The following is a 26,560-nucleotide window of genomic DNA, read 5'->3' as shown; positions in this document are numbered from 1 at the left end:
TTTGGCTTTACATGTTTTATAATCATTATTTTCTGTTAAGTAATGATTAACTTCCCTGGAACTGGCTTCCAGAAATGACTTGGATCCATACTGGTCTTCTGCCCTTTCCAACAGATTTTTTCCAGAGATGGTAAAAAAAAACCTCTTTTCTTGTCCTCAGGCTTCACCAGTTTAACTTTAATCGGTTCTAGAACTGCTTGTGAACTCCTCTGGATCAAACCCATTCTCAGTTTGAGTGGCCTATTTTTGTTTCACCGAAGCAGGGAAGACATTTAAGCTAATCTGAGATAAATGGATTCTAAAAGTGCTGTGTTATGTGAGGGTCTGAACTAGTTCAATTACATTTATTTAAAAATAAGCCTTTAGAAAACCTCATGCGAGATTGTGAGTACAGGCCATAAATACTTCCCTCATCTAAGGAAAGGCAAGTGGAAGGGAGAGGAAGACAGGTAATCCATATAGATATTCTTACAAGGGATACACTTGACCAGGACTAGACAGAAACATCTGTTTGCTGTTCAAGCAAGATACATTGTGATGGACAGAAAAAGGCAACCTCACCTTCACAGGTTACCTATGGAACATAATTATGATTATGAGAATCAGTACAAGCCTTGCTGTCAATCTGCATGACAACAAGGTCATAGGAATAGCTGGCTAATATACTTTTCCCTAAATCCTAGTTTCTCTCTCACCTGTCCTTGGTAACAAATGCCTCAGTTGTTCTTTCTTCAGTAGTGAAAACTTCTGTTGCTTTCTCAGTACCAAAACACAGAGCAAGTACAGAATCTGGAGGTAATACCAAATTAAGTGATCTACTGAATGATTCATTGTATTAAGATTTACTATTTTGCTGGTCTCTGAGTTAAGTAGGAGCTGGGACTGTACTGGGAGAATTACATATGCATCCCATAGTTTTATCTGAAATATTTGCTTTGGATACTGTTGGAAGTGGTTGTGAATAGATTAACCCAGTGCTGTGCATTTTAGGGTCTAACTTTATGTTTCCAAAACCACGTAGACACCTTATGAGAGACTAATCCAGAGGCAGAAAGCAAACAGCCAGGGCTTTGGCAGTGCAGGAGTGCATTCTGCACTTGGCTATGCCAAATGAGAGTGGTCTTCTCTGCCAGGAGAGGATGATGTTCATGAACAAGGAAAATACGAAGGCTTTGTGTGAGTTGATTTAATTGCCATGTGGCATATCTCTTCGAGAAGAGGTTTATGAATAATAAATGTACCTCCATTAAAAGCAAGATCAGGTTTTTCTCTGCAGCTATTTTACCTGCAATCAGTTCTCCCTTATTTTTTCCAATTGCTTTTATTTTTAAAATGTGGGGATTTATTTTCCGTTTACAAAATCATCATACACAGGAATGCAAGTCAGGAGTCAGTTGGTAAACCATATTTTTATTTTTGCTACAACCACCGCAAGTGGTATTAAGCAGGTTATGTTAGCGAATGGTTCTGGGAAATAATTTCATTACTCACTGTGTGTTCTATTCCCTCTGCTAGAACACATTTTAGTGTTGTTACTGACAAAATGTTCATATGTAAGAAAGTTTTGCATCAGATGTTGAAAACACACTGGATCATTGTAGTTAGTTGTAGCTGGGATTAAAATTTTATACAGTAAATAGCCTCATTCTTCCATGTTATGGACTTCAGAAACAGTTGGGAAAACAACAGCGACAAAACTTTTTAATTTTTCATTAAAAATGCTGAAACTTTTCAGTTGTTCTTCGGCTGATTCCCCGGGACTGTAGTTTTTTGTAACACACACAAATCCACCAATCCTTTTTCAGTGCAAGCATGAAATTCAGGAAAAAAAAAAAAAAAAGCTATACCTATCCTGCACTTCTTTATCCAGTCCTGCACTTGTCTCACATAGCCAATGCCCTAGAGATGTCTAGCTGCAACTTCTTGATGTACAGTTCATTACTGTAGGCTTGCAGTGAGGCTGAAGTATGTTTTCTTTTCTTTAAAGTGAGCTTTTTTTAAAGCCACAATTTATCAAAATAAGATGTATATTGGATTTTTTGCATCTTTTGCATCATGTGTGTGATTTAGCATGTCACACTGATGGTTTGTTAGATTTCTGCAAGGCTTTGGGGCAGACATACATTTTTCAAAGTCATCTCACTGTAGGAAATTAAAAATGGAGACAATTATAGAAAATTCCAGTGGAAAGAGAAAATGCATTATGGCAAAAGCAATAAAAGCGTAAAAAATATTAAAGTAAAAATCACTTCACAGTAGCCTGTATGATTCAATTGTAGATCAATATTGTGTAGTTAATGCATTAGCAGTAGAGCATTAATTTGCAATTACCGCAGGTGATCTGATCCTCTGTGTTCTGTCCATTGACATAAATGACCTTTTGTTGAAAGAGATTCTGTAGTCATTATTTCTATCAGATGTAACGAAAAAAAAAGGTAGAACAAAGGGGTACTTTCTGAAGTATACATTTTTCATGGTAAAGTCTTTTAACATTATATTCTGGTATGGAACACTTCTGTTAATCTTGAATTTTAGTCATTAACTTGAAAAGAATATGGGCTTCTTTTCAAACAAATTTCTTTTCTTACAAAGTATGGAGGACACTCGTGTCCCCGCATGCTCCAGCATGGCTGTCTGTAAGGCTCTCTACATAGCAAAGATTTAAAATCCACCCACATAGTTCTGCTTTTGTGGGCCCACCTGCCAGGGGGCAGCCTGTAGCTCTACCCCAAGCCCTGTTTCTGGCTCCCCGTTGTGCTCAGCAGGATCAGGACCAGGCGAAGGCACTGCTGCAGTGCAGCCAGGGCCGATGCATGGGCAGTGCTGCTGCTCCCATCGGGCCCACAGGCTGTGAGGTGATGCCACAGCAGCTGTCCTAGGCCTCTGTGTCTCTTTGCGCAGTGGTCAGGTCCTCACCGGTCCCAGGTCTCCCCTTGGTCTGGGAAGTGGGAAATCAAATTTATTGGCCCTTCCCCTGCCACTTTACAGGCTCAAGGCACACTCACACCACAGCTCTGCCTTTTCCCTTCACCCACCTACATCTCTCACTAGCACCAGCTGGGATTTAGCACCTTGTAGTCCTTTTCCTATGGGCACTGCTCTTGTCCTCACGCTGTCATCTCCAACTCATACACACCCACTGCACTCGCACCATGACCCTCCTCAGATGGGGTTTAACCCAGCAAGCAGCTGTGAGGGAAAGATGAGGAAATAGAGCAGGAATACCCCGGCCCCTGAGGCAAGCTGCCATAACACTGAATCTGCCTGTGCCCTCCTCTCCTACCCCCTGCCAGCTCTGCATAGGACCCCAGGGATCTGATGAAGAACAAAATCTGTTCTGGAAGCATGACAGCTCATGATGGGAAAACAATAAGGACATTTTTGGCTTCCGTGAGATAAAATCTCCCCCCAACACAGAACGCAGTTGTTTTATGAGAGTACTTGCATTTTTTGTAACATTTTCAAGGAGAATTCTTGTTGGTACCTCTTTGGAGCCAGAGTCTCAGGGGATTCAGGACAGTTAGATTATTATTTTTTCTTTGGCAGGCATTTTACTGAAGCATTTAGCCAGGGGATTTTTATAACAGCAGGATGGCCCTTTGTGTGTGAATAAACAAGGTTTTTCATCACAAAATAGTGGGACTTGAACTATGAGAGAGCATTGTTATTGTATTTGTGCAAATGTGAAACCCTGTGAGGAACCCTTCTACGCAGTGTAAAATGCCCTGTGTCAGAAAATAAAAGCAAGGCTCTGGAAATATAATCACTGAAATGGTAGGAAAAAAAATACCATTTCATAAACATTGTCATTATCTTAATGTTTAGATGCTACCATTTCCTCAACCCCAATCTCAAAAATAAATAAATAAATAAATAAAAATAAAAACTAACTTATTTTTAGTTTTCATCAAGGTTACTGATGCAATTTTTCTGTTTTTTAATGGCTACAGAACTGTGAAATAGAGACCTGGTTCTCTGTGCACTTAATTAGTGTTCTTTTAAGCCCATCTCAGTGTCTGTTCAAGTCAGTGAAGACGCTGATATTGAGATAAGCGAGGACTAGATGAGGCCAAAAAATTCTCATCCAGGAATTACTGCTTATGCCATTTAACGGTATGGAGAGTGAGAAACTAAGAGACTGAAATCACAGGAGCACTGGAGCAGGGCAGTGCTGGAGCAGGCCCAGTGCGTTAGAATTCCAGGTTAAGTTTACACTGGTGACACTTCGAAACGATTTATTTAATCCTGTGGTGAATAACAGTGCCTTTGAGTGCAGAGGAAGGGCTCAGTAATCCCTTGCATCTAATCTCAGCTCTGTGCAAGGAGAATCAAGTCAGGTAGCCGGCTGCAAGCCGTAACCAAAGGGTGCAGCCCATGTGACTGAGCAAGGTTGGGCCTCTCCTGCTCTGACCCACAAGGATCGCCCCTGCCTCGGCCCCTGCCAGACCGAACACCTGCGTGATGGGGGAACAGAGGCTGGTGACTTTGCTTTGTATCAGTGGAGAGGTTCCTGTCAGAGAGTGCTCTGCCAGCCATCGCGACTGAGAACAGGTAGGCTTTGGTACCAGCTAACAGCATGAAGTTTCTGACACAGTCTGTGGCTCAGGGTAGAAGATCAAAACCTCTCTGTACAAAGCTGTCCATGTTACAGAGAAGTCAAGATGTTGGAGCTAATTCTTCTCTCACCAATGAAATGGGCGAATGAAGAATAGATTGCTGGATGTAGTGGCAGGCCACCAACATTGTACGAGCAAGACCAGATTCACAGAATGGCTCTTTACGGTTCCCAAAATTTTAAGGAAACAAAGTAACAGTTAAGGCAAAACCACTTTTCAGATGTAAATCCTCTGATCCAGACAGAAACAGTCTCAGATAGAAATAGTTTTAAAAAACACTACAGCCTGCATTCCCAAAGAAACTCAATATGTGTCTGCATGTCCTTTTGAGTATCCTCAGTCACATTTGAGATTTGTGGTCATTTTCTTTGAAATTTGGCAGAAGTTAGAAAGTATTTTGCTATAACAGGTTTTGAGAAAATGAAGAAGTCAGGCAGAGAAGAGTGTGTACCTGCATTCCTTCACTGTAAGAGAGAGAGCACTATGAGCTCACCTCTATTAGACCTCTGAGAATCCACATGGGACAGTGCTGCTAGGACTGTGTCAGCCACAGGAAAGGCTTTAATTGGCAGTCACACCTTATTAGACGTCAGAGAACCCAACCAGGAGACACAGACCTGCTGGAAGCCAGGTATCATTAGCTCTGCTGCTCACAGAGCCTCATGCTTAAAAAAGTCTTCAATGGATGCAGCACTGAATGGAGTGGCTCTTCTCTGCAGAGCTGAAATTTACAGTACATGGAGAAACAAAAGAGGGAACAAAGTGCTGTTTGAACATGTTGAAATAAAATCAAAAGAAAAATGAACATGAAAGAGAGAGGAGTTGGACAGATACATATGTGATCCCTTCTAATAAACATTTCATTAATTTCTGCTTTTTTCTTAGCTCACTGCTAATTAGAGAAACTCAGACTGTTCTCAACTGTCTGTCTTCCTTTGCTAATAAAAAAAAAACACAAAACAAACATTAGAGGACTGCCACACTTACTGTGCTACACCTACTTGGGATGGAAATTGCTAATTGCTGGTAAGAATTTTCTATGAGAATTCCTTTCACTGAAAATCTGAATTGGTTGGACAAAAAATTCTAGAAAGTTTTTTGGTCATGGCTAGATAAAAATATCAGGTTTATAGCAGGTTTTCAGTATTTATTTTTGCATTTATTATTAGCCACTTTTAATGAAGAGTTGCAATATTCAAATCATTGCATTGTAAAGCTATGAACTGAACTCTAAGCTAATACTACCTTTTATTTTGTGCAGTTTTGCAGTAGTTTTACTTTTTTTTGGAGCTGCTTAAGGGATTTATCTATTAGCTTTCCTTTCTTTCTGCTCATTTCACCAGCTAGTAAATGAGGTTTGCATAGATAGGATTGTTATTTCATAAATTTGTAAGAATGAATTCAAGCTCATTCCATAACAATTGCTATTTGTCATTCTTATAATGGATTCTCATGCAAAGTAGGTTTAACTATCACTGAATGGTAATAATTATTTAATAACAATTATTAAATTGTCTCAGTTGAGCATCAGCTCAAATGCTGGTCTATGGCAGTCACTCCCAACCCCTGCAGAGGATTTGCTCCGTAGTCTCATACCTGGGCGTCCCCGAGCCTCCCGTCCCCCCTTCTACCAGGTGTCTGCCCTGCAGCGCTGGGTCTGGGGGCTTGGTGACTTCAGCAATTGAGGACATACGAAGAGTAATTGCTTTGGCAACACTGTCTCTCCTTCCTCACCCCAAGGATCCAGAGTACTGCCTCTCTTTCCAATCCAGCACTGTTGTTCCTATTTTTAATGTGAATACACACTACTAGTGTGGATTCATGCTACTGCTATCTTGTCTGAACAAGCACAGAGCTGTCGTCCCTGTAGATAAAACCACATGATATGAATTGACAACAAGTGAGTTCTGTTTAGAAGTTTACAAAGCAAAAGCAATATGGAGATGACTCTTCAAAAGAGGCTCAGTTAAGATGTAAGAAATTGTGGGCAGGTTGTTTTATTCAGCTCAGGTTGCTTTCAGCCACAAAGCTAGCTTTGTTGTAGAGGAGTTACCCTTGTGTGCCAGTGTGGAAGTGACCGGAAATTGAAACTGAAAATGTACCCAATTCCCTGTTGGACATTGAAAATGTAAATAGAAGGAAAGACAAGCACAGTGGAAAACGATGATTTTCTTTTCTTAGTACTGCCATCTCCAATAATTACTTAGGGAATTTCCTGAATTTTGTTTAAGTTATACTTATTTTAACTGCAGAGGACCTGGTTTTCTTAAAAGAGGAAAACGCAAAATTTTCAGGATTGCAAAGCTCTGCTGTCAGAGACGTTTTTCTCGGAAACATTATCAGCCATACAAAGAAAGTACGCATGCAAGAAGTTTTCCATTTTGTATCAGAGCAGCTCTGTTGATCTGTCAGTCTGAGGCTGTAGCTAGCAGCGAAAGGAAGAAAGGGTGAGGAGGCAGTAGAGCAGCCAGCTCTGGCAAGGGACAGTCCTGGAACCACCCTGGTGTACGTGAACTGCTGTGCAGCTCAGCTTGGGCTCGGTGCAATCGCAGTTTGACAAGACCAGGTGACCATTCCGCTGGTTTCCCTAGGAGTGGAGAAATCTTTTTTCTGCCCAGGCAGGAGGAAGCAATCTGGGAATGGGAGCCCTGATGCCTTTTGAAGTATTTTTCCTGCTACAACATAAGCCCCCTGACACAGCTTGATCTGTCTACAGAGAGGTCCTTTTATCCATGCAATTTGAATGAAAGAAACAAACAGAGAAACCATTTTTTCTGAAGCTGGCAGTACATTTAACAAAGGGTTTAATTTCCTTCAATATCTGAGTTATGATGCTGCTTTTCTTGCTGATATTTATTGTTTGGACAAAGATAGGTAAAACAATCCCCAAGGAAATGTGGAAGTGGGTTTTTATCTCAGACACGAAGGACTCAGAGGGTCAGAACAATTTTATTCACATGAATCTCACTCTTCAATGGACACAGCAGCTGCTGCACAAATTCGTACAGGCAAGCTGATAAAGGATGAAAGTAATTTTAACTGAAATAAAATGTGACAGTACTAGAGGGAGAGACTCACAAGGATGAGGGGTTAATCATTGCAGGACTGTACTGAGGTTCCAAAATGGAAAAATTGCTTTTCTGTTTGATTTTGAGAGGTCCGAGGCTTTCAAAATTCTGGTCACAGGATGACGTCCCTCAGTAGATGGTTCTCATTAGGGTTTGTTGAAAACTTCTTTGACGAAACTGTTTTTCATTGACAAATTTAATTTAATCAAAATAGATTTGGGTTCAAGTCCCTGCTGTGCCTGATTCAGAATGTCCTGGGTTGAAGAACTCTGAAGGTTTAACTTGAATCTGTTATGCATTAATGAACCTTTGCATTACCGATGTGTTTACCCTCCTGCAGTATAAGAGGCCACAGGCAAGTTGCATGGGGAGAAGTCAATGACCAGGAAATAGTTCTTCTGTCACAGGGAAGTTTAAGGATGAAAAAGGTTTTCAGTTTAAACTGCTAGTGAGACTTCTAAAAATGTGTGGAATTAACACATTTCAGGAAAAAATATTATTTGAGTGAATCAAAATTCTGTTTCAGTCATTTTGCAACATATTTTAGTTTTGACCTTTTCATCCAATTAACTTGGATTGCAAAACAGGCATTTTCAAGTTAAATAGAACTGTTGTATTCCATGTTGTCAAACAGCACATATTGGCAATTCTGAAACTTTTTTGTGCACATTTTTCCAAACACAGTTCTTTTCTGAAAAGTGTGTTTTCGTAGAGCCACTCTCACTTCTGACAAATATGCATTTCCAAAATGGAAAAACTAACCAACTCCAGTCAAGAGAGGATGGAGTTCCTGTTGTTTAGCCCTCAAAATATGAAATCTTAAACATGCTACTAACTTCTAACTAAATGTGTTATGTATGTATATGACTTTTAGGATCAAACCACCAGGTCTGAGCAAGTTAACTGGTATCTGGTTTAGAAATATCTGTGGAGGAATTGGAGGATATAGGATATGGAAATGTCAAGTAAATCTACATCTACCTGGCACAGCTGCTGATGCTGTACCAGCAGCTGGAGAACCGCTGGGAGAACTGAAAGATTTCATTTTCCACAACAGAACTTGTAAGAGAGAGGTGAGACCTTTAGGTGTTAATAAATGAAATATGAAGTGATATTCAACATATATTTAAAGATTCTTGGAGAGCCTGTGTATGTGATTGCACTGTTTACACAGGGGAGTTAATTCATCTGCTTTCAAATATATCTTTCATTTTATAGATCTAGAGTACAGTGATACAATTTGCTGTAGATGGCTGATTATGAGGCTGTTTCCACACTCCTCAATGCTCAAGGCATGTGGAATCATATTTGTTTTCTTAGGAAAGATGATCATGATCAGCACTTTTATCAGTGTGTGTGCCCACCTACTGCATAAAGGTCCACTTTGTAGTTCCAAGAACTGACAGAATGCTCTAGTGAGATAAGGAAATATAACCATTCCTCTACGTGTGGCTGACAGGAGGGGAAAAAAATACAAAAATAAAAAAAAAAACAATTACTACAGGGAGCCTTCTGAAAATTCTTGATTTCTTCCGCATTTCCCTTCTCAAAGACTTGGGATACAAAATTGCATCATTCAGGTCCCTTGATAAGTACTGATTTCCCACTCCCAGTTCCAATTTCCTCTGTAAATGTCAACTCAGCTGTGCTCAACACTGCTTCAGCATTATATCGTCCTGTTGTAGAGAGGATCCAAGCTGTTCAGGAGACAGAGACTTATCCCACAAGCTTGTCTTGCTTAGACTGCGTACCTTCATCTCCTTATAGTTCATTTTGAGCTTCATTACTTACTGACATTAACCTACACTTTTGATTAGAATAGCACCTTACCTTAAGCTTGACTGATGAACTCTCCTGAGGTACTCTCAAGAGTACTCTTGAACTCTCTCTCCAAGTGCAAGGTGCTGCACCTGGGTTGGGGCAATCCCAGACATGAGCACAGACTGGGAGAACTCATTGAGAGCAGCTCTGCAGACAGAGACTTGGGGGTTCTGGTGGACAAAAAGCTTGACATGAGCCAGCAGTGTGCGCTTGCAGCCCAGAAGGCTGGCTGAGTCAAGAGAGGAGTGGCCAGCAGGTGTAGGGAGGTGATTGTGCCCCTCTGCTCTTCCCTTGTGAGGTCCGACATGGAGTGCTGCATCCAAGCCTGGGGCCCCCAGCACAAGAAGGGTGTGGGGCTGTTAGAGTGGGTCCAGAGGAGGACCACGAAGATGTTCAGAGGTCTAGAGCACCTCTTGTATGAAGAAAGAGAGAGCTGAGGATCTTCAGCCTGGAGAAGAGAAGGCTCTGGGGAGAGCTCATTGTGGCCTTTCAGTACTTAAAAGGGACTTATAAAAAAAATGAAGAGCATCTTTTTACACATGCAGGAAGTTGATGGGACAAGGGGGCACCATTTTAAACTAAAAGATGTTAGGAGGATATTCTTCACTCAGAGCGTGATGAGGTACCAGAACAGGTTGCCCAGAGAAGCTGTGGGTGCTCCATCCCTGGAAGTGTTCAAGGCCAGGCTGAATGGGGCCCTGGGCAACCTGATCTAGAGGATGGCATCCGTGCCTATGACAGGGGGTTGGAACTAGGTGGTCTTTAAGGTCCCTTCCAACCCAAGCCCTTCAGTGAAATTCTGTGAAAAAATTCTAGGTATAACAAAATAACTAAAATATTTCCTTACTGACACTCACATGACATCTGACCATACAGTGTTTGTTTGTTTTTTTATATATAGGTTTCTTAAGCCCACATGTGGATGGTTGCCTACTCTGCAAACCCTGGAACAGTTAGCATCTTTGAATCTTTCTGCTGTTTGTTACCCCTCAAATGTCACCAGCAAGCCCTCAGCTCATTAGGACTTTAAGTCTAGAACTCAGTTTTAAAAAAAAAAAAAATAGTGTTTGTTTTTTTTCACATATCTCAGACCATTCATAGGTGTAATATATGAGACCATCAAACTGCTTTCTGAAAGCTGTATTGGACTTTGGAACAAATAGTAGTTCATTAGTTCATGTATATTAGCTCGATTCTGATGTTTTAAAAAGGCTATCAGCCATCATCCAAATCAGTTTTGCATCTTGATCCAGTATCTGAAGCCTTGTTAAGTAACATCCCATCTGCTAACCTATATCTCTAGAGTCATTTAAGCAGCTAATGTGAATGAATCAAATCATTCCATCTGTACTGTATCAATATTTGGAAAGCTTTTCCTTAGTTACAAATTTATTCTTTGAAACGAAGAATCTTGCTTTTTTCCAGAGAGTGCAGCACGTTGTCTGATAATCCACTTCCCCTAATATTCTTAATCCTACAACCCTCCAGCAAAAGTTATAATTGCTGATAGAAAGGGTAATTTAGGCTATGCATTTAATGTACTGGTAAGTCAGTGCTCAACGAGACATGAGGATTAGGAACCATTGGTATATAGGCAGTCTTTCCATGGGCATTGGTATCCTGATGACTGTAAGTACAGAAACATCTCTCAGAGAAGATTTTGTGTGTGTCCTTACTCTCAAGTTGCAGTTCTTTTCACTTTAGTATGAGTATTGTGTTCGGCAACCAACGCAGTGTATACTGCTTGTCATTTTGTAAAGCTGGGCACATCTAAATCATTGTAGTGGGGCTACAAAACAAGCATTTTAATTTCCATGGGCAAGGGCTATGCAGCAGATAGATTGCAGGGCCCTGAAAGATCTCCTTTTGGTTGAGTCAATTTTTGCTAGTTGCTATTGAGAATAATTTTTAAATTGCATGTATGCCTTTCCCCAGATTAAAATCATGCTTTTTCCCACAAAAATAAAATTAATTTTCTTAAGGCCATTGATTTATATGGGTATCCAGATAGGCACAAATAGGATCCTTCCTGAAGCGCCTTGCATTCATTTATGATTTCAGCTTTTTTTCTACAAGAATCTTAGTCAATAGACGCTAACCAAAAAAGCAGTAGCTTCAACTATACATTGAAAAACAGCTTAGAGTCATTCATAAATGTTTCTCTAACAGAAAGGTGGATTTATGTCTTCAATAGTTATCAGGAAGAATTTTAGTAGAAAAAGAAAGCTTCTATAAGATGATGATAAATAATGTCAAAGTAGAATATATAATATAAAATAAAACCAGCACATAATTCTTTTGCTTACCATTTGGGCATATAAGTAAAAATATTTCAAAGGAAGTCTGACAAATTAATGGAAAAAAATTAATTCATCATAAAAACTCTTGCAGGTATCTCAGAGGAATAATAGTTGTTTATCCCCTTGCTATGATAAGAATATTAGAAACTGTGAAGTCAAAGGCTGATTGCCTAATAGGATGGCATTTTGAGAGCTATTTTATTTAGAGATCCTATGCAGTTTAGAACCAAAGCTGAAATAAGTTTCTGTCTTCTGGGGAAGCAAGATGGCATTCTGCTAAATGCTAGAATTTTATCATTTGAAGGTGAAAAAAAAAGCAAAAAGAAAGCAGCCAGCAAGACCTAAGAATATAAAAGCATTTGAGATCTCAGAAGGAGTTTAAATCAATGCACTGCCACAGTTACAGCACAGATGAAAGAGCCTGCTGTCTCAATTGCCAGGAAACTACTTAGAAACTCTCACTTTGATTTTTTTTTTTTCTTTTTTGGTAGCCCGTTACATTACCACTAAATGCAATATATGGGGACATCACTGCTTTGATGTTGTACAGCTGCAACAAATGGAAACTAATATGGTAGAACAGTCAAGCTATGTGATTTGCGTTTGTATATACAAATATATAACCATCAATCTTACTTCTAGACTGTGTATCACTGCCACCCATCTGCCTCCTTACTGTTACTTCCATTTTCATAAAAATGACAATTATTTTGCACTCATATTCTGAAGAGAACAACATATATTTCGGAGGGTGTAAAAATGAAATTTTTATCCAAACTATTGTCTCTAACACCACTTACCTCAAATTCATTGCTGGCAAAGTTGTTTAATAGTGATTTGAAGCAGACATCCCTCATTGGAAAAGGCAAGGACAGCATTGAACAGGAATTGCTTCAGTGGGTGATCTGGCTGGAAATGCCTCAGCCACTTTGTCCAGGGCTCTGCATGAATGGCGTAGGTCTTGCACACAGTCCCCCAGGATACTCCAGAGTTTGAGCAGGATGATAATGCAGTGTGGGGATATTTTCCCTGTTGATGCTAGAACCATAGGTTATGGGCAATACCCTAAAGTTATTACAGAGATCTCTCAGTGAACAGTGAAGGGGATTTGTCCCAGGAAAGACTTCAGAAATTGCCTTCTCTTTTTTTGTGTAATGATTCTGCTAACAGCAAAGGCATTTACAATGTTTTGTACCTGACGTAGTAGTACCTGTCACTGATAATGAACTTTTTCTTCATAGCGTGTAAATTAAAAGTTTCAGTGATGTGAATGATTAAAAGCAATCATGTATCTTGTAAAATTCTTTTTACAAAATAATAATCTCTTGGCAATTTACTCTAGTCTCTCAAGTAAGATTTGTAATGGCTCTAGATCCTTTGACAAAGCTAAGCTGAGTATTTATGTTTATTTAGTAATAGAGCAGACAGGTCATTTGTTATGCAAGACATCAGCAGGGACCTTTGGATGCTAACCCCATCATTGCATTTTGCAGGGCAGTTTTACTTAGAGCCTTAAGCCTGTGATTCATTTCACATCCACATTCCCCAATGAGGTCATTTGGTGTACGTTTGATTTACCAGCAGCGTAGCAGGCGTTGTGTCTTTTAGTATCTCATATGTGTCTGTATAGATTAGAATCGTAACCTACAGTTGCAATTTATACTGAACAGTTTTATACTTCAGAATATTAAGAGTACAATATTACTGATCGTGTAATGCATGTTGGCTTGCTTGTCTCTTTCAGGATGCAAGGGGCACTCACTGGTATAGAAAGAGGAACGTGGATCTGGTGGATAGAAAGGGAGGTCAGATGTTAAAAGTTAACTTGTGAAATTGTGGTGGTTTTACTGCCAAGGCAGTAGCGTAGTCAGACAATGCACTAAAACCAAGCTTGTGCAAAATTATCTTTCTGTGTATGAGTGCAATAAGAATAGTACATGTTGCCTTTGCAAACAAGAAAAAGTAGTGCCTTTTTTCTCTGTCCCAAATTCTATTCCAAGCTAGAGACAAACATAGGCAAGGAGGACAGCTGACAACTTCATTGCGATCTTGACTTCTGTGCGTGTCCCATAGATTGCTCACAGGGCCTGCCTCTCACCATCCAATGAAGAAAAAGCTACTTTCTACCTAACCATTTCAGGTGAAAGCCTGGGTCAGCACACCATTGAACGTTAATTTACTCATAAGACTGAGTCACTTGGATTACGTAGAACCAAGGGATATTAAACAGATGGAATCTCTGCCATGCGAAGTCACAGCACCACTGCTTGCTAGAACCTGGGCTGATAAACCAAATGAGCAACAGATCCACACTTGATGTTTCTTGTACCTGTCCATAACCAGTTTCTGCTGGCCATAGGCTGCTGGTCTGGAACAATATGAACATTTGAATGTGCTCAGTTGTAGTTATGTATTTGCTTAGGCTTTTACTTCAGGGTCTAAAGGGAAACAAATTTCATTGTGTTTGGTCCTGAAAGGAGTGGTGCTGAGGAGAGGAGATGGGTGGACAGAGCTGGTCTCCAGCCAGGTTTGTGCTGCTGCGCCAGTCGGTGCACAGGGCTCTGACAACAGCTGTTCCAGTGGTACCATGCTCCATTATCTCCTGTTGAGGTGGTTTTTAATAAGACATTAAATGAGAGGTGGCACAATCAAAAGGCAGTTCCATTTTAAATATGGATATAGCTGGACTGCGTTTCCTGCTTTTCACACCTGTAAAATAAGATAGCAGCAGAAGGGAGAGTTTAACGTTGAGCTTTGGAAGGGAGGGAAGCATGCCTGCTCCCAGTTCAAGCAGCAGGACTGAAGTGATATGTGGAGACAGGTCGGCTCACTGCTGTGGTTTTTCCGGGAGTGAGAGTTTGAGTCACCTGGTCTACTGCCCTGCCACTTCTCTGGTGCTGAGAAGAGGGCAAGTGTCATTTAAACCAGTGATTCAGAGGCAGCCAGGTATGGCGCTAAAAACCTCTCTCTGTGGTGTAGAAATTGTCCTGGCTGATGGGGCACTGGGACCTTTTATCTCGACTTTGTTCAACCCCTTTTAAAAGGCAACAAAGCTTTCTGCATTGATTCACAGAAGATACTATAAGCCTAAAAGCCAAATATCCCCATCTGATATGTACAGCTTAAGAAATTTTGAAGTTCGGAATGCTTTGGAATTTGCCAAAAACATGACAGAACTATTTCTGTTGGTTTTGTATGCATTAATGTTTGAAAGTCTCTTGTTCCAGGAAAGGCCCATAAAAATAAGCACCTGCTTTTATCACAGTGAAATCAGTGAAAGGCATGTCTTTGGGTAATTATTTGCACCATTGGGCACCAGAGTCATAAGGTTCCTACAGAGGAGAAGGGTCATCTGAAGCCACTAGCAAATTCACTTTCTAAGTCTTCTCATTTCAGATAACGTTTTTCTTTAGTTCAGTGATTTACATTCTTTTTTTAAAAAATGCATTTTGCCTTCAGTTCTGGAACCTACGTGGCTTCCCATGGAAGGCAAACAGTGCGATGCACGTAGAGCTAGGATTGATCCCTGAGTTGTAGTGTGATAGCATCTTCTGCACATTTTTATATTATTGCAGTTCATAACACTGCACCATAAGATGGAAAACAGTAAAAACCACTTTATTTATAAGGTTATTACAGGTATCCTCCAGTGTATCTCATGTATACATCCTGTCAAAATATTTCAGGATTTTGACAACAGTGCCTGAACCTGTTTCAAGTGACATGACATGGCTTTTAACTGGTTTTTTGGTTTTTTTTTTTTTACAATTTTACTATTTTCAAGAATAGCTAATAAAAGTGTTGTTACCTGTGCACTAAAATAATAGAGAATTCCTTGTTGAACAAAAAACCTTAAATAAGCACCAATTGAGTTTTGCAGTTAAATCGCCTATACTGGAAATTATTGATATTCTCCATAATTACTCTTGGGTTAAAAAAAAAACAAAAAAAAAAACTTGAAGTCTGTAGAATGAATAACAGGCCTAATTAATGCCCACATTATTTCTGCAGAGAAACAGATTTTGTGTAATCTAAATGCACTACATAGAATATGTTCTTGTGTTTAGGTTAAAGTTTGTCCTTATTTTTTCCTTGTGTAGCTATAGTGTATGGTATTTTACAGTGTGAAGTATGCCTTTCTTCAAAATTGCAAGTTGTATTATCATTTCTGAAATGTGAAAAACAGTTATATATTTCCTGTGTTTTCAAATGTTGATGCCAATTGTGATCTGAGGTATATTTTCTTATTGAAAGTGTTTTATGTGTTTGTGCATGTCCACACCTTCATGTTCTAAGGTAGGTAGCTATTTCATTGTTGTGCTTATTACGTGTGTATGTAAATGTAGGTATTATCAGCAGAACTGGTTTTAGTTTTTAGAATAAAAGCTGAATCAGAAGCTGAAAACACTGACACATCTGGAATTTATGAGCATTTCCAGGGAATGACAGTTAATGGTAGTCAACTGACCCTGCCGCTCTTCAGTGGTGGATTAGGGTTTAGCTCATAAAAATGTGTTCAAAGAAGAGTCAGGGATATTTTACTCACTTGTTGTCAGTTTATCTCTGTCAGTTTATCAGGGTATCTCTGTGGGTTTAAATCTGAGCTGATATCCACAAGGTAGTCTAGAAAAATCCATGTAAATAATCAGGCTATTCTCTGCTATTGGTAGTTCTGTGCCTACAGATCAGGGATCATTTCTTTGCATGTTTATAAAGATATATTGCTCTCCGTGTTTTTAAAGCACCTAAAATAAACTGGCCTGGCCTCCGAGTACCGTTGAGTGGCAAATATTAATTAGCAGAAGGGGAGCATTGTTCTGCTCCATGCCTGGCAATGATTGCCCATACTAGTATCTGCTTAGTGTATCTGCTTATGGTTGCCCATACTAGGTCTGTTTAGTGGGTACTGTGTGCTGAGACACCTTCATTGGAGCCAGATTCTTCTCAGGAATATCCAGGGAGAGGACAAGCAGCAATAGACATGAATTGGAAAACAGGAAATTCCATTTAAATATAAGAAAAAGCTGTAAGGGTGATTGAACACTAGACCAAATTCCCCTGAGAGGTTGTGGAGTCCCTATCTTTGGAGATATTCAAAACCCAACTTGATACAGTCCTGGGTAGCCTTCTCTAGTTGACCCTTCTCTGAGCTGGGAGGTTGGACTTCACAATCTCTAGAGAAGCCTTGTAACCTCAGCAAGTCTGTAGTTCTCTGATTTGTTTGACCGGGGCATAAATGGCTATGTCTGTGCTTCCCAAACAGGGCAGGCTGGGAAATACCCAGTGTCTGCAGGCAAAGGCCTGCATGCTCAGCAGCAGAGTCCTGAAAGATGCACAGTGGGTCTGGGTGTGCAGGCTTGCTTCTGAAAAGCCTTCAGATCTGGTCTAAGGGCTGCCATTAGGAAACCTGGGCATAACCGATGTTACTGAGTCCTTTTTTTCCTGAACTGCACTGGTGGCTATCATGACATAAGATCGAGCAGCCAATTAACATCCTGAATTCCTATAGTTCTTTGTCAGTGAAGTTTCAATAAGGGTCATCTGATAATCAGTAAGTCCAAAAAGCTTGCTAACTTCTTGTGCTCCTCTGCCAGGATGTTGCTGATAACTGTATTTACATTTCACAGGTGTGCAGTGCAATCCAGAATCAAGATTTCACTGTTATTGATGACTACTGCACTGGACTGCGAGCTCTTCTTTACCTGAAAAGCATTGAGGAACTCAAAGACTGGAATGGACAGAGTCCTGCAACCATGCGCCATCAGAAAGGAAAACCAATACCTAGAATTGCTGATCTAATAGGAAAGGTATGTTGTTTCATTGTCATTCCTCTATAACATTATGTCTATGCAAGTCCATCTTCGTTGTATGCTAACTACCTTGGTTAACCACTGCTGCTGTCACAACTAGTCACCAAGTCTTTTTTTTTTTCCTCCAGGGTATTAGCAAATATCTGACGGCAGCTTGAGCAGACAAACTTGAAATGACTTGATATGCAATAACCTTTTTATTGTAAATATGATGTCTCCACTTTGTTTATAACAGCATGTCTTTTTTTAAAGTGTAGGATGTAAAATTGCAATTGCATTGGAACTGCTTGTTTTAATGCAACAACTCAATTCAGATTGATACTAGTACTGTGCCAGAAGTGCCAGGGTGTTCCGCCCATAGTGCAACATTCAGGAGATATGAAAGCCACCTAGCACTGGACTTGAGACAGCTTCTGTCACAACCACGCTGCTGGTTGGAATGCTAGATCAGATAGCAGTGGTTCTACTGCCATCGTACCTGAGTATCTCATGGTCTTTCATGTGTACCGATTCCCATACCCTATGCAAGGCAGGGAAAGTTCCAGGTGAGGAACAGCAACACTGAATAATAAATTCCACAAGGTCATTTAAACCTAGAAAGTGTGGTGGAATAGGAATGTAAACTACGGTCTGTCTGAAATCCTGACTTCTGGACTGTCTCTCCTCTCTGCTGTAGTAGTTCCCTACTACAAAAACGTCTTTGGATATTTTTCCAGATGCAGTAGATTGCAGCTGCCCCAATACTGCACACCCCTACACTAGGACACCTGCTGATCCATGCTGAAAAGCAGGGAGGTGTAACTGGCTTCCTACTGATGCCCTGCTGCCTACTGCTCTAAGCAAAATACCTGCACATCAGGGAGGCAGAGCTTTTGTTTCTGGTTACTAGAGGGGATCACTTTGAAGACTGATTTCAGTTATACTTCATGCCTATTGATTATCCTTCTAAAAATCTGATACAACACTGTTGAAAATGTTGTAAAAAGTAAAGAATTACAAAATAATAGGATTTGGAGTGTCAAACACCTCCAAATCTCTGCTTATCATTGCTGATGACTGGAGTTGGATTTAGAAGCAGATTAGAGATTCCTGTATTATTGTTCTCTGTGGAGCTCTGAAAATTATAACATTACCTTTCAGGAGAAAAGACAATCCCATTCCTAAAGCTCTAAATAATACACTGCTTAAAAATAAAACAAGATATAAGCAGTTTCATTTTCATCTACTTATGTTAAGCAGTTAAACCAGTCTCAAAGGGTTGTATTCAAACTTCCTTTCTTTAGCACCTGTGGAAACGTATACAGCATTTTCAATTCACGTGACAGAGATTTTTTGCAATTCTTCTTTAAAGCTGCATTCAGTGTTCTTTGTATTATCTTTTTATTTTACTAAAAAGACAACCATTGTCAAAGATGTCTCTCATGTCCTTTTGATTGAGAAAAAAAATTACAAGTCTTAGTCTTTTCCGCTTGTCACTACATCAATAATTAAATTTAAAAAGGTAGTGTGAAAAGATGCTTTAAGGGAACATTTAATAATTCAAAGGAATCTTAACTTGAAACAGGTCACATGAAAAAGAATGGAAAACAAAGCCCTATGTAATCATGTCTGGCTGGGCCTGTTAGACATTTAAAAGTAGCAAGACGTACAGAATATAAGTAATTGTGTATTTGATTGCCTTTAGCACAGAATTATATCATTGGATCATTGCTACTAAATAATAAAATATAAAGTTAACCAGGCTGCACCATTGATAAGGTAGTGATATATTTTAGACCAAAGCTCAGGATGACTGTTCAGGAATGTACATTCAAGGGAAAAGGAAGAAATATAATACAACATGGGTAAAGGGAAATACAATGATAAATGATCCTACTAGGGGCAATAAAATACACAGGCTTGATATCATTAATATTTACAATACCATAATTAGCAAGACTGTGCCTAAGCAGTGTTATTAGTGTAACTAATTATGTTATCATAAACTATGTTAGCAATACTATAGGAATCAGTATTCTTACCTTTATAAATTATTATCAATATTGGATTTCATGTACTTGTGCCTAGCAAATTCAGTTAAGTACTGCAGTTTCATCTAGATTCAAACACAAGTATCTAGCGTGTTTGGCAGCAAGTAATAACACACACTCTTGATTCTCTTTCTAAAATAAATTCACTGAAAAGGATGTCCTCACTCTTTATTTGAAAAAGAGGAGGTAGCCTACTGATGTGATGTGTATATTCTCATTGATAAAAGTAATTCATGTCCATATCTTATACATAGACTAAAATATGACAGCCAAAATCCTTCATTGCAATTTTTAAAACCTTCCAAGTTTTTTAAAAAAACTTCCTCATTACTGTAAGGTGAAATGCAGTTTTTTCAGTAAGACCCCATGAGAAACTAAACAGCAAATACTGATGAAGTTTTGCATTTAAAAAAGTGAACATGCTAATTTAAAAATAATCTAATTTAGTTGCAGTAAATGTAAAAATAGAAGGGAATGATTCTCAATTCGGTAAGTGACAGAATTCCTGTTGATTTTCATGTGGAAACATGGGGATAATTCAGGCAATTGATAGTTTAATGAGAAGGAACTGCAGGACAAGAATAATTTTCAAAAGTATCAAGAACTACTTGCCTTCTGATGGTATGCAATTCATTAAGCCTTTCCTAGTCCTCAATATATTACAGAATTAGGACTGGTCCTATTCCTAGTTGAATATGTTTGTAATGTTTGTTATGTTATCTATTTTGATTCACAATGCAGTATTGAACATTAATGTCCATATTTGTATATAGCAGTGCACTAGCCTTTTGATAATTCATTTTCCATCCTGGGATCAGTATCAAATAGATGCTGAGTGCACTGTTGCCACAAGAGTGACACAGTAGAGTTTTGTTATGAAATATTGTAGTATATGATGACCAGAGTCAACTAGAAGATAACTTCTAAACTGTTCACCTGACATCAGACTGAAGCTGTCTTGCCATGCAGACACCAGAGAAATGACAAACTGAACAGTTATCACTGTCAGTTGTTACATTTACCACAACAATTTCCTTCCTAAACAGAAACAATACTAAAAATACTGTGCCAAATAGTGTGATATGCTAAGCAGTCTATGAATAGGCATACCTACTTTTGGCTGAAAAGGAGAATCATTTTGATCAGTTCCTGTTCATATATCTCCATTAATACAACCAATATTTTCATCCAGTAACTTCTAGTCCTTAATGAATGAGAAGAATCATAGTATTAGAAAATATCTTGGAAACTCAAGTGCTGTTTTTATGTTTTTTCGCTGTTTCATAATGTGTTTGTTGGTCTATAGACCCTAAATTTAACATCTTTGAGGCAGCTGGTACATATTTTCTAATAGTCTTTTCTATAATGCTAGCTTTTTCCCTGTTTGCTAATATAGTAGTTGCTGCTGCAGTCAGTACTTGCCATTGTCCCAAGATGTGACTTGTAATGCTATACTACCTGTAATATCAGTGAGATTCCCACTTAGAAATGCTAACCTCAGTCATGGGTTCTAGTGACTGAGTGATTCTGTTTTCCTTAGCTCCACCAATTTTATTCATTCTTTACTAGGGTTGTAGCCTTTCTCCATAACCACTCCGAAGACAGTCCTTACATAGATGCTGCATCAGACTCACAAAGGTGGACAGAGCCAGTCTTCAGGGCTTTCTTCCTCATTGCTTTTCTGATAGCTTATTTAGATTTATTTTTTTCTGTGGGAGGAACTAAATTTTAAAACTTTGACACAGATGACTGTTATTAATACCACCTCTGAATCACCTTTCTATTAAATGCATGAAATAAACCTTGTCAGCTTGTCTCAGCTATAATCTCAGTTTGCAAATCTAGGCACTGAGATGAGAGAGTGGCAAGGTAATGATGACACCACACTGCTTTCTCACTGAACACCCTCAAGGAAGAACTTTTGTAAAAGGACACTTACCTCAGCATGAATGTAGACTGAGATCAAGTACATGATGCAACGAGGCAGACAGTTAAGATGTACGGCATGCTCTTACAACCCAAAATTATTGGGGTGGCTGCATAAGAGAGAGGGAGAGCGCAGTTAGTATCCTCATAATCCCAAATTGACTGAATTGTGTTTTAGAATCATGTTTCTGAGTTTCTTGGGAAGATATATCAACAGGAGTAATAAAGATAACTGTGTTCTCACCAGGCATCCAGACAAGGTACAGTATTCCCCAGAGGTGCAATTTGATCTCCCCTGCATAGTCCCTCTCACCTTGTCTGTTTATTACAGGAATCTTTTATTAGTTGCTCACAGATCTTACTCCAGGGAGCTGAAGTGATTATGTCCAAGAAATACACTGGTGTCAGCTGATGGTAACAGAAGTGGTATAGTGTGTTTGTGTATAAACTTCCACCTAACGTCAGCTATAAAAATCATACTTACCACAGTGGCCTCTATACATGCCAGGTAGTTAAACATTAGAAATATGGCAATTTATGGGTTTATAAGAAGAGGTAAATATGCATAGATCACTTCCAGCACCAGAAGTTTTGGAAAAAAAAAGTAGACATTTGTTTCATCATGTCTAGAGGCTAAAAATAATAATAATAATAATAATAAAGTAATAATTTAGGTGTCTTGATTTCAGAAATATCCAAAACCTGAAGCAAACTCTTTTTCATAGTGAATCCACATCAACTGTTAGGATGGTGCTGTAATAAAAATGTTGCAGCCATATCTAATAAAAACACATCAATAGACAGTTTCTCCAGCAAAGAGAACGATCCTGAACATGCGCTATCCTGTGTATGAACTTAATTGAAAATTCTCCTTACTGAAATTTAGAAAAATGCTGATTTTGTTTTCGAATGCATGGACTTCCTGTTAAGACTAAAATATGCACTCCCTTTGAGTATTTATGGGTACTAGAAGCTGATTCTTCTGAGTAGTACCAACCTGCTACATTCTAACTTGATTGTAGTCAAATCTAAATGGCGTTTTATATGGCAGAGAAAAAAATATCTTGCAAAACCTTGAAGATTTCATATGAAATACTAAATTAGCTCTGCTATGAAATGAATAAAATGTGAACCACCAGCTGTGTAAGTACACTGTTGCCATGCATGCACCACATTTTGGCTGCTTTCAGATTCTTCAAGGCCTGTGACTACCTTCACTGAGCAGAGGTTTTCACCCCTCATGTTTGGAAGTGCTCCTTGTGGACTGCTGTTTGGGAAGGCAAGGCTTTCCAGTATGGTGAAGAACTGTCCTCATTTCCAGCACTGTGCATTTGCTAGAAATGCAGAAACGTCATCAAATGGTGGTTTAGAGATCACATTAAAAATGATCATTAGTGAAGAAATCTTTCTTCCCTTACTCCCATTGCCAATTCTGAAAAAGAGTAAGAGAGGGAAAAAAAGATGGATTTTAGGTGAATCTCCCAGTGTTTGCAAGCCAAAAGCAATCTCTGGCCCAAACAATATGTGAATAAAGAACCTCTCTAATGTTATTTTTTTTTCTTAACGGGTCTATTATGGAAGTTTATGTGGTGATTATCCACAGTGTTGTTTCTTAGGAAGACCATAGTTTGTTATATAAAATGTATCTTCCCTAACAGTGAAGCCATTTGCAGTAGAAACGGATAAAAGAAAAGGAACTAGGATTATTAAGGTGGATGTAAGTAGTTTAATCTTTGTGGGTTTTATATGTACTGTATGCTAAATTTGCTTTAAGCACTGAGTTTAAAGTTTGATATTCACAGCCAGTAAATGTGGCTATTAAGAAACAATGTATTCACATTAACTCCTTGGCTGCGGTGGTTTTAGTGTGTTCACTGCTGGCAACCAACATCAAGCCAGGAAAATCCAACTCTTGATGCAAAAGGATTTTTAAAAAAACAGGCACTGCCAAAAATACATAATTCTTTTTTTGTACTCTGCAGTTTGTTTTACTTAGGAAAACGGCCTGGTCATACCCTGCAGCATGCATTCATTACAGTGATCTTTGACTGGCAGATGCAGAGTAATAAGATGCATATTTTAGTGCTTATTATAATACCCTGTCCAAAAACAACTTGACAAATTTGTGATTTCGACAGTATCTCATTTTGCTGGCTGCAGTGCTCTGTGATTGCCTGGTCCACGTGGCTTCCAGATTATGCATACCACCAATACTGCTCATTAAAATGGCCACAGTTCACGAGTTTCGGTAGCTTGGAACGAACTTGGAATGAATTATTATACAACAAAGAGGCTGCTGTCATGCAGAACAAAAGACAAGCAAAAGAGAGCTTTGGCTTAATGAGGCTAAGTGAGTGTCTCCCCTGCATCACCAGCTACTTGACGGCCTTTGAGCATGGATTTTTTTCTCCACAGGCCAAAACCTTTGGTCTATTATTTTGTGTTTATGCACCTTGAGGCTAATATACATTTTAATATGCTGCACATGGAGAAAAAAATCAGCCATTAGATTAGAACATGTGCACTCCCTGTTAAGTTAATGACAGCCGAACATAGAGATAAATTTAGGTTTTCATATTTAATTATAGCACAGCGCAGTACGTTTAGCAAGGATAAATTGCACTATTATTATGCTTCTTTTTTTTTGACATCTTTTCATATTAACCATGCGCACTTACCCCCACTTCCTCCCCAGTGTCACACATAATGTCTCTGTGCATCATCCTTCTCTAACACCATTAATTTTTTATTCCGTACAGTTGTATATGTATTGTTGTATTTGTTACTTAGGGTTAGCTTGCTAGCTGGTTAAAAACTTCAAAACAGCCCTCATGTTAGGTGATCTACGTAAGCAATAAGGACAGAAATGGCACAGAAGGAATTGGCTGACGTGGCCAGACATGGCTTCTCACATCTGCTGTCAGAGCAGGGCTTCCCAGCCCTTCCTCCTGGATGCTTTCAGTGCAGTGTGCCCTGTCTGTGGCTGCAGGGTGGGAGCCCCTTTCTCAAACAGCTAAATTAGAAAAGCCAGAGAAATAATGCATGAAAGTTTTAATTAGTTCTGTGGAATTATATAGTTGGATAGTATTAATATGGACAATAGTGAAGAATTTAGCATTGTTTTTCTGTATAGGAACTAAAAGAGAGCTAAGGTTGCTAGGTGGCATGTGCATTTGTTGGGGCTTTGAACATGCATAGCCTCCGTTTGTCATAGCTGTCACTCCAAGAATGGCATCAGGATTTAGGGCAGACTTCAGCCTTGTGTAAGATGATATGAAAGTAGAGGTAAGATGGTGCACAGTTCAGCCTTTACATGTCCTTATCAAGTTTTATTGGGAATGTTTGACAATTTCTGTGCTACCATGGATTTGGTGGTGATGTTGGATCATTTCTCACTACCTGAGAGATTTGATTTCAACTCAGGGCTGAGCTATTCAGGTTGCTGTGGCTTGTGAAAAAATGTTTGCATGCTTCACAAAATTAAGGAAATACCGCTATTTTCCAAAGTGGATTAGAGCAGGTAATAACTCATAGGAAGAAGATTTTCCTACCCCTGCTGTGTGTATAAGCAAGTAGAAGATATTATGCTACAGGCTTATTCCTAGATTATTCCTTATTGGATAGTTGTTTCGTGACAAAAGACACTGTGGCTTGATGACCAGAGGGTCATGACAGGAATAATAATCACCATATGAAAGGGTGTCTGGATCTTGGTGATAAAGCATTCCTCATTGCAATCAGTCAGCACTTGCTGGTGCAAGAATTTTCCTCAATGGCAGAGATCAGCTTTTTCATATTCATTGAAAGCAAATCAGTCTCTCCCTCTCCCCTTCCCCCAGTCTCTTCCTCCAGCCTTGGGTTCAGTACCAGCTTTTACTGCCAGAGAGATTTTTCTTTGTCAGGTGAAACTACAGAGTTTGGGGATGTTTAGGACACTGCAGTACTCATGGGATTGGTATTAGTTGCAGAGCCTTTTTCTTTGTGTCATCACTGGGTAAAGCCCTGGTCAGTAGTGACTGATATCTAATTGTCTAGAGTTCAAGCACTCAAATATCAGCATTTAATTTGTGTGTGCAAAACTGTTCTCCCTGATTTTTACAGATTTTGATGCAAATGGCATCTGTGAAAGCAAGGTTGTGCCTTTCAAAATATAAGCTATAATTACTAGTCTGAGAACCTGATGATATGAAATTTCTTTCTCTAGAATCTACCCCTGGTGAGACAAGTCATTTATTAACAATATTGTGTATTTCTAAGCAGTACTTCTAACCATCTTATTATTCATTAAGAACTGGTAAAATGCTCGATATTATCTGAGGTGTAGTCTTATGGAGATGCAGGTTATATCCTACAGATATCCAGGTGGCTTAGAAACATATATGCAATGAGAAATGTCTCTTCTGTAACTACAGGTAGCTATTACTAGTAAAAGCTGCTTTTGTGTCCTCATTTTATTTATGGTACTAGTCACAGATGTACTTACTGATGTGCATGTGAAGACTCGGGCTCTTAGCCTTTGAAATAAACATTGTCCCTTAAACTTCTCAGCTGAGGAAGCTGTCTACCTAGATAGCAAGCTGCTCTGTGAGCCACAATGCTCGTGTAAGGAAAGCACAAAACAAATTCTGTACAATTGGCCATAGCAGACTAAATATTATTTTTCAGACTGTTTCCCAAGAACTGTTTTATTCTTGTGCTAGTTTTGAGAGGGATTTTGTGACTTCTCAGTTAATTTTCTTGACACCTCTTAGGTGACTTAGGAGCGGATTTGGCCCTTAAGTGCAGCCCTAGGTGTAGTGACATACACAGATGTACCAGAAATGTGGAAGGAGTGATTTATGGGGAGAGGCTAAAGAAGCTAAACTTTAAAGTGTCCATATGTCCTTTCTAAATGACATGTAAACGTAACAGGTGAAAAACTCAGTGGTCTACAAATATTTGAGGTTTGCAATCAATTGAGAGAGAGGAATTTTATGATGTAGAGTGAGA

The 26,560-nt window shown here is 39.1% G+C and overlaps 1 protein-coding gene across 5 annotated transcripts in view; it reads left to right on the top strand.

The window, feature by feature from the left end:
• The window catches only part of DPYD (dihydropyrimidine dehydrogenase), a 340,158-nt gene that overhangs the window by 277,252 nt on the left and 36,346 nt on the right, over positions 1–26,560 (top strand). For all 5 annotated transcript variants that reach the window (XR_007708585.1, XM_035538265.2, XM_050712120.1 and 2 more), the window contains one exon: positions 17,433–17,612. Coding sequence is in view for 4 of the 5 variants with exons in the window: in XM_035538265.2 (XP_035394158.1) it covers positions 17,433–17,612 (180 nt within the window). In the remaining variant the exon portion in view is untranslated. The remainder of the gene's footprint in view (positions 1–17,432; positions 17,613–26,560) is intronic.

The sequence above is a fragment of the Cygnus atratus genome, chromosome 8, assembly GCF_013377495.2.
Source record: "Cygnus atratus isolate AKBS03 ecotype Queensland, Australia chromosome 8, CAtr_DNAZoo_HiC_assembly, whole genome shotgun sequence".
NCBI classification, from domain to species: Eukaryota; Metazoa; Chordata; class Aves; order Anseriformes; family Anatidae; genus Cygnus; species Cygnus atratus.
Note: the sequence above shows the minus strand (reverse complement) of the source record. Positions and strands in the feature narration are given on the sequence as shown.